Source organism: Contarinia nasturtii, unplaced genomic scaffold (genome assembly GCF_009176525.2).
Source record: "Contarinia nasturtii isolate CC-2019 unplaced genomic scaffold, AAFC_CNas_1.1 Cnas_scaffold_4907, whole genome shotgun sequence".
NCBI lineage: Eukaryota > Metazoa > Arthropoda > Insecta > Diptera > Cecidomyiidae > Contarinia > Contarinia nasturtii.
This window is the reverse complement of record NW_022202188.1, coordinates 1-7,070: the sequence shown is the minus strand read 5'-3', so window position 1 is coordinate 7,070 and position 7,070 is coordinate 1. Positions and strand designations below refer to the sequence as shown.

The 7,070-nt window shown below is 34.1% G+C and overlaps 5 protein-coding genes across 6 annotated transcripts; 1 reads left to right on the top strand and 4 right to left on the bottom strand.

Annotated features, from left to right (window-relative positions):
* Window positions 1–760: 760 nt before the first annotated feature.
* Window positions 761–1,276, bottom strand: LOC116351212 (histone H3). The gene has a single exon (XM_031783292.1). It carries the CDS (start codon window positions 1,240–1,242, stop codon window positions 832–834), a length of 411 nt encoding a protein of 136 aa, XP_031639152.1. The 5' UTR covers window positions 1,243–1,276; the 3' UTR covers window positions 761–831.
* Window positions 1,277–1,617: 341 nt separating this feature from the next.
* LOC116351213 (histone H4) lies at window positions 1,618–2,036 on the top strand. Its single transcript, XM_031783293.1, has one exon. It carries the CDS (start codon window positions 1,673–1,675, stop codon window positions 1,982–1,984), a length of 312 nt encoding a protein of 103 aa, XP_031639153.1. The 5' UTR covers window positions 1,618–1,672; the 3' UTR covers window positions 1,985–2,036.
* Window positions 2,037–2,300: 264 nt separating this feature from the next.
* On the bottom strand, window positions 2,301–2,922 carry LOC116351209 (histone H1-II-like). The gene is made up of 2 exons (XM_031783290.1): window positions 2,793–2,922; window positions 2,301–2,695 (listed from the first exon to the last, which is right to left on the bottom strand). Exons 1-2 carry the CDS (start codon window positions 2,920–2,922, stop codon window positions 2,301–2,303), a joined length of 525 nt encoding a protein of 174 aa, XP_031639150.1.
* A 400-nt stretch (window positions 2,923–3,322) lies between these two features.
* LOC116351210 lies at window positions 3,323–4,266 on the bottom strand. Its single transcript, XM_031783291.1, has 3 exons — window positions 4,198–4,266; window positions 3,816–4,043; window positions 3,323–3,745 (listed from the first exon to the last, which is right to left on the bottom strand). The coding sequence occupies exons 1-3, from the start codon at window positions 4,262–4,264 to the stop codon at window positions 3,573–3,575; spliced, it is 468 nt and encodes a 155-aa protein (XP_031639151.1). The 5' UTR covers window positions 4,265–4,266; the 3' UTR covers window positions 3,323–3,572.
* A 967-nt stretch (window positions 4,267–5,233) lies between these two features.
* Window positions 5,234–6,873, bottom strand: LOC116351208. Of its 2 annotated transcripts, XM_031783289.1 has the most exons (3): window positions 6,632–6,873; window positions 5,743–6,564; window positions 5,234–5,607 (listed from the first exon to the last, which is right to left on the bottom strand). In XM_031783289.1, exons 1-3 carry the CDS (start codon window positions 6,837–6,839, stop codon window positions 5,255–5,257), a joined length of 1,383 nt encoding a protein of 460 aa, XP_031639149.1. In that variant the 5' UTR covers window positions 6,840–6,873; the 3' UTR covers window positions 5,234–5,254. The 2 variants fall into 2 exon arrangements, with proteins under 2 accessions (XP_031639149.1, XP_031639148.1); XM_031783288.1 differs by having other exon boundaries at window positions 5,234–6,564.
* Window positions 6,874–7,070: the final 197 nt, after the last annotated feature.

Below are 7,070 nucleotides of genomic sequence, written 5' to 3'. Positions count from 1 at the left end.
GGAGAATTGGCCAAGCACGCCGTCAGTGAAGGCACCAAAGCCGTCACCAAGTACACAAGCTCTAAATAAGCTGCTTCGAATTCAAAACAAAGAAACGGCCCTTTTCAGGGCCACCAAATAAATAACTTATAAAGAATTTTAACAAAAATCCATTCTTGCTTTATTCTTATTTTTATTTCTTAAGTTAAGTAGTACTCAAAAAGTTATTTAGCAAAAATAAAGATGACAAATCAATAACTGATATAGAATTTAAAAAAAAACACCATCATCGAATTTATAATCAACGACACTTCTCAAAGTCAAATACATAATATTTGTTTTTTTTTTTTGTGTTCCATTGAATGGACATTCCATGTAAAATTTTATGAGAAACATTTTTGCAAGCATTTTTTTTATAATAGATATTTTTCGGTGTTGATTTTTGTTCGTCGAATGAAACTAGATTTGATTTGAAACATGTAAAAACATGAAAACTCTACTTATTGCATTATGCACATTATATATCCGAATGGCAGAGAAGCTGACTTTAAAAAAATAACAATGAATGATATAAAGTTGTGTAGGAATAGAAACATCATGAAATACAAAAAGACGAAGTATTTTCCTTTTCAACGTCAAATTTATCGGAACGATTTTTAATTAAAATAAATTATCTTGATACTGGAAGTAAACAACAAATTTCATAATAATTTATCGAAAATAGTACTGAAAAGAACTTTTTGGTTATGAAGAGAGATCAATTGGTTGAGATTATTGAAAATTCTTTATAAAAAATAAATTGTTGGCCCTGAAAAGGGCCGATTTTTGTTGAAAATTTGTTAAATATTGAATTTAAGCACGTTCACCACGGATACGACGGGCCAATTGGATGTCTTTTGGCATGATGGTAACACGTTTAGCGTGGATGGCGCACAAGTTGGTGTCTTCGAACAAACCAACTAAGTAGGCTTCGCTGGCTTCTTGCAAAGCAAGAACAGCTGAGCTCTGGAAACGCAAATCGGTTTTGAAATCCTGAGCGATTTCACGAACCAACCGTTGGAATGGCAATTTGCGAATCAACAATTCAGTCGATTTCTGGTAACGACGAATTTCACGGAGAGCGACAGTTCCTGGACGATAACGATGTGGTTTCTTCACACCTCCGGTGGCTGGTGCGCTCTTACGTGCGGCTTTGGTTGCCAATTGTTTACGTGGTGCCTTTCCACCAGTCGATTTACGTGCGGTTTGCTTTGTACGGGCCATTTCTTCTTTTTCACTTTAATGCTTTCTCAACGAGAGTTAAACAGAAACTGAATATCGTAGCACAGTGAGTGCACAATATTTATACTATTTCACGCAGGAGAAGTGACGCTACGATCACCGCATGTATTTTTCTCAAATTTACATTCATTTTCGATCTTAAACCATTTAAAACGAAATTATATTCAAGCTAAAGCCAATATGAATTTATTTTTGTAAAAATATTGCAAATATTTTGTGAATTTCATTGGAAAATCATCGAAAAAAATTCGTTTCGTTAGTTTGTAGGGGAAATTTTTTGGCGCGAACTTTGTGTTGTATGCTGTGGTGGGGATGACGCATGAATAGTATAAATGGAGTGTCGTTTCTGCAGTGAGTATCAGTTCAAGTTTGTCTTTCGTCGTGTAAAGAACTTTGAAAAATCTAAATCAAAATGACCGGCCGTGGTAAAGGTGGAAAAGGATTGGGAAAAGGTGGCGCAAAACGTCATCGTAAAGTGTTGCGTGATAACATCCAAGGCATCACAAAACCTGCCATCCGTCGTTTGGCTCGTCGTGGTGGTGTCAAGCGTATCTCAGGCTTGATCTACGAAGAAACTCGTGGTGTTTTGAAAGTTTTCTTGGAAAACGTCATCCGAGATGCCGTCACATACACCGAACACGCCAAACGTAAGACAGTCACCGCTATGGATGTCGTCTACGCTTTGAAACGTCAAGGCCGCACTTTGTACGGTTTCGGAGGTTAAATTAATCCCGATCATCAACAACAACAAATTACAGAAAAACAGCCCTTTTCAGGGCTACCAAAAACATTTTTATCAAAGAGCTTCTTAAATCAATCTAAACATTCACAATTTTTCGAAATAATAAAATCTAATCGTCAAATGTCAAATAAATAAAGCCACTAAACAAACTTTATTAAAGTTGAATCCTTTTTCAAATATATATATACTATTCGGTTTATTTTATGCGTTGATAATATCATTTAAAATGACACTTCCTTACTTACATTTACTTCATTATATTCTGTATTTTTTATGGTAGCAAAATACATTCAGTCATTTAAGCTTTTGGTGCTTTGGCAGCCTTTGGCTTTTTGGCTGCGGCTGGTTCCTTTGCTGTTTTCGGTTTTGATGTCTTTGGCTTCTTTGGGGCAGCCGATTTCGATGGTTTGGTTGCCTTTTGCTTTGATGGAGCCTTCACCTTTGGTTTGACCGATTTTACTTTTGGTGTAGCGGCTTTCTTTGCTACTTTAGCGGTGGCTGAAGCGGCTTTCTTTGCTACTTTGGCGGTGGATGAAACGGCTTTCTTTGCTGCTGGTTTCTTTACTGGTGGTTTTTTTGCTGCCTTTGGTTTCTTCGGATTGACAGCTGTTGCCTTTTTCACTGGCTTCTTCTTTTCGACCTTTGGTTTAAGAGCAGCGGCTGACAATTTGAATGAACCGGATGCGCCTTTGCCTTTTGTTTATACAATATATCATATTTATTACTTCAGAATAAATTCTTTAGCCGCTTGAGAAGATATTGTTTGAAAATCTCTATCATATTCGAATACTTTTTGGCTTTAAAAGACCCGAATAAATTCGAAAAGTATCAACCTCAAAAGCCCAAGCAAAATGAAAGAAATTTAGAATTTCTGTCGAAATAATTACGAAAAATGTGATAATCTCATAATAGTTATCCATGATTAATTTGCTCATCACTGCTATTTTTTATTCTTATAAAACATTGTATGCACCAACAAAAAGAAACAAAATGACTTTTAAGTATATAGGCAGCTATATAAAAAGTGTAGGAATTCATTTCACAATAAATGAAAAGTCAAAGAAACAAAACCATACGGTGTATGAAATATTAAAATATTTTTTTTATAAATGAGCAAAATTGTTGTCTTCATTGTTTTGCACAAATGAACTCGGGTTGAATGATTAATTTCAACGATAGGGAAAGTCATACAAGAGAAGAAAGCAAATACAATCATCTGTCATTTGAAGTCATGCATTTTGAATGGCTGCACAAATCTAGAAAAATATAGTCTTACAGTGATACTTTAATTTAGTTTGTAGTTTTAATAAAGAAATGTTATTTATTTAATGTGTTCTGTATAAAGTGCAGAATTTAATGTTGGCAATTCAAGTGGCAAAAATGATTGAGTTTATTTGTTTGTTTGTTACATTTTTGTTTTGTTCGGAATATGGATAAATCTAATTCATTGTAAACTACTGGATCTCGTGGACAGGGTTATGAGCGATTCGATTGCGTAACATTATTGTTGTCAAATTTTTACAAAAAATAATGATTTAAATCGAAATTATGCCACTCCTATGATTGAAACTTAGTCTGATTCACCTGCAGAATCGGGTTCATAAATATTCACATGATATGGGTCATCTAAGCTCATATGCCGGGTTAAAGCATTTATTTGACGAGTTTCATCAATTTCGATTTTGTCATTAGGCTGGAACGTTCCCGGAAGTATTACATACACATTGAGGTATGCGATATCACCTGAAATAAAAACAGTATATTATTTTTTTTATCAATCATTTAGTTCAGAATAAAAAAAAATCATTCATACCAATTTGAAAAATGATGGGTTCGACGTTTATCATAAGTCCCGTTTTTAAGTGACTCTGCGAAAAGTATTGTATATGTGCAAGTTCTACAAAATAACTGGTAGGACCATAATCATCTTCAGTGGGTCCTACAGCTACACTCTTCACTTTAACCATAATCCAAACATTTCTCAGGTTTCCATTATTAACATCAGGCTGGTTTTCAATAGGTACATGATAAGTCATAGAACCTATAGTTGGAAAAAAAAGCAAGAAAATGAAAAAAAAGATTGTCCACAACATCCACAACACCCTGCATATTTGTATGAAATTATTGCGGATCACCCACAACAAAATTACAATTGTCCGCTTTAAAAATATGAGAAACACAGTATTATTACTTACTTCCAGATGCATTGCAACCAATCAGAAGTACTCCAAATAGTAGCGAAATTGCAATGACGAACTTCATTTTTGATTTCAATACTGAATTCATTTTCATTGTACAACGATTTATATACTCTCGAGAACCAAATGAATTATGTATAAAGAATGTAATGCACATAGTATGCAATTGTGTATTGATTTGTCTCGTTGTACATGAGCAAATTAGATAAATATGTAGTGTTTTTATTTTATCTACGTGCTTCTTTTGCAATTTTTTTTTTCAAAATATTCAAACATTCAACGACAGTTCAAATTCTATTACCTCATTGTGCTAAGAAGTGATAAAAATATTTTCTACGTGATTCCAGAAGTACTTTCGATAATTTCGGCACATGCAGTAATGAGTTCGCATTGAATTCGAAAATGCATTTTAATTTTTGTTTATTTCGAATACCACTCGTTTGACTAATAACAAACGGAGTAATTTCCGGTGGCAATATCTTTCACTTTCGTAAGTCACACATGTTTGCATGTTTGTTTATATTTTTTTTGTTTGGTTACTTGGCGGTAAAATAACAACAAAAATAATAGTTTTCACCGCTTTTCGTGCGGAAAAGTAAAATAATGGGATTATAATGAAACGACTTTTATTTTTAAAACTATGAACATATTGATAAACACATATTTCTTTATATTGTACTTCGATTCGTAATAAATTATGTTAAGAATATTCGGAAAATGTTTGTTGTGAAAATAAATATGATGATTTCAACACAAAAATTTCCAAATATTCTTTCACGATTAAAAAAAAAAACAATTAAAATTTTATATGGCGTCACTACGGAACTCTTGAACATTATATTAGCAAACTACTACATACAAACTAGATTCCATCTACTTGCTGAATGATCGTAACGTAAGATGATGTCGGAGTCAACTTCTTGTTTATGTTTACATTCATTCATCTATGTCAAATAAGCATATGTTACTCGTTCATTTTCGCATGTTATTTTCGCATTGCATGCATTTAATTTAGCAAATAAAGACCGTTCTATTAGTTCATTAAAGTTATTTATTAAAAAGATTTACTCATTAAAAAGAACAATACTCTTTGATTAAAACCACAAACAGTAGATGTTTTATCTGGTATTTGCCATTCATCTCCCAGGTGTTCTCGTAATTCTTTGCGCCAGTTTTTGTTGGCGTAATATTTCAATAGAGCAATTTTTCTAAGTGATTTGAAACTGGACACCAAACGAAGTACATCATCAACTGATATGTCAGAAAAAACTTCGATTTCCGTTAGTAATGGTATTGCGTTCATTAGTCGTGTGACGTTAAAATTTGAAGATGATTCCTTGAAACTTAACCACTTAATGGTTGGATGTTTTTCGATGAAGTCATAAACATCTTCCGTCATTTGACTTCCTATACAAAAATATTCAACTTGATCAAACAAAAATGGCATTTCTAAGTTTAATTTTTCACCAAGATGTCCGAACTTTTTAATGTTTTTCAAATGAATTTTGTTGCCATTAGAATTGGAAAATAATACAAAATTACCCGACAATGTGAGTTCTTCAAGATTTTGCATTGGTTCGATTAAATTACGAAATGTTTCAAAATCAAAAAAAGGTTCTCTGTCAGTGTCAGCCGCATTCGCACCAAGATATAGTCTTTTAAGCTGTGGATTCAAGCGTAAAATGGCTGCCATCTCGTCCTTTGTTGAGTCTAATAAACGTTTCACGTGATAATCAAACTTAAATCGTTCCAATTCAGGAAAATGACCCACCACACAACTAATGTTATGAATGGCCATTTCATTCTCATTGTGATTCTCCTGACTCCCATATCCAATGCAACATTTAAAATATTTTACATTCGGGAAAGTCCTTTCGAGCCAGCCACTGTCGAATAAATAACTATTAACGAATACAACTCTTTGAACTTTTGTGAATGTCTTTGTGAGTGGTCCAAGTTCGTTTTTTCGTTTGTTAGCCATGTAAAATTCGAACGTGACTAACGACTCAGCACAATATTCATTGAGGTAATTGAGCAGTAAATCATTGAGCACTGAAGAAGTAAACCACACATATTTGATCAAGTGACCAAAACAGTGTAAAAGTTGAAGTGCAGATTTCAATTCCTGTATATCTATACGTCTATAGTTTAAATGTACCTTAAAAGGTAGAAAAGGTTTTCTTCTAAATACACTAAAAGATACGGTAAATTCGCCATACTTCCGCAGGTAAAAAAACTTAGCCGCTTTACGCAGTTTTTTATTTGCATAGGCCACATTCAGAAGATCACCAAATTCCAAATACTCAAAACATTCTTCGAGACAGTCAATATTCATATCCGTGATTTTCATTTTGGCGATGGGACCTGTGAAAAAATAAGAAATAAAATAATTTAAAATTTTGAATTTCGCTTTTTTAATTGATTGACAGACAAGCTGAGCTCTGGAAACGGAAATCGCGTTGGAATGGCAACTTGCGGATCAACAATTCTGTAGATTTCTTGTAACGACGGATTCCACGGAGAGCGACTGTTCCTGGGCGATAACGATGTGGTTTCTTCACACCTCCGGTGGCTGGTGAGCTTTTACGAGCGGCTTTGGTTGCCAATTGTTTACGTGGTGTTTGCTTTGTACGGGCCATTGCTTCTTTTTTACTTTGACACTTACTCAACGAGAGTCGAACACAAAATGAATGGCGAAGCAGCGAATGCGCATTCTATTTATACACTTCAACGCAGGATAAGTGACGCTATGATCGTTCTCCTTACACCGTGTGCGTTAGTAGGGGTGACGCATGAAATGTATAAATAGAGTGTCGTTTCTGTAGTGAGTATCAGTTCAAGTTTGTCTTTCGTCGTGTAAAGAACTTTGA

Excerpts from the sequence above, each read along its gene's own strand:
- LOC116351212 (XM_031783292.1), bottom strand. The coding sequence starts at position 1,242 with ATGGCCCGTACAAAGCAAACCGCACGTAAATCGACTGGTGGAAAGGCA.
- LOC116351213 (XM_031783293.1), top strand. The coding sequence starts at position 1,673 with ATGACCGGCCGTGGTAAAGGTGGAAAAGGATTGGGAAAAGGTGGCGCA.
- LOC116351210 (XM_031783291.1), bottom strand. The coding sequence starts at position 4,264 with ATGAAGTTCGTCATTGCAATTTCGCTACTATTTGGAGTACTTCTGATT. Across the intron at positions 4,044-4,197 it reads TGGTTGCAATGCATCTGGAA|GTTCTATGACTTATCATGTA; the intron begins GTAAGTAATAAT and ends TTCCAACTATAG. Across the intron at positions 3,746-3,815 it reads ACCCATCATTTTTCAAATTG|GTGATATCGCATACCTCAAT; the intron begins GTATGAATGATT and ends TTTTTATTTCAG.
- LOC116351208 (XM_031783288.1), bottom strand. The coding sequence starts at position 6,839 with ATGGCCCGTACAAAGCAAACACCACGTAAACAATTGGCAACCAAAGCC. Across the intron at positions 6,565-6,631 it reads CCGTTTCCAGAGCTCAGCTT|GTCCCATCGCCAAAATGAAA; the intron begins GTCTGTCAATCA and ends ATTTTTTCACAG.
- LOC116351209 (XM_031783290.1), bottom strand. The coding sequence starts at position 2,922 with ATGGATAACTATTATGAGATTATCACATTTTTCGTAATTATTTCGACA. Across the intron at positions 2,696-2,792 it reads GGGTCTTTTAAAGCCAAAAA|GCAAAGGCGCATCCGGTTCA; the intron begins GTATTCGAATAT and ends TATAAACAAAAG.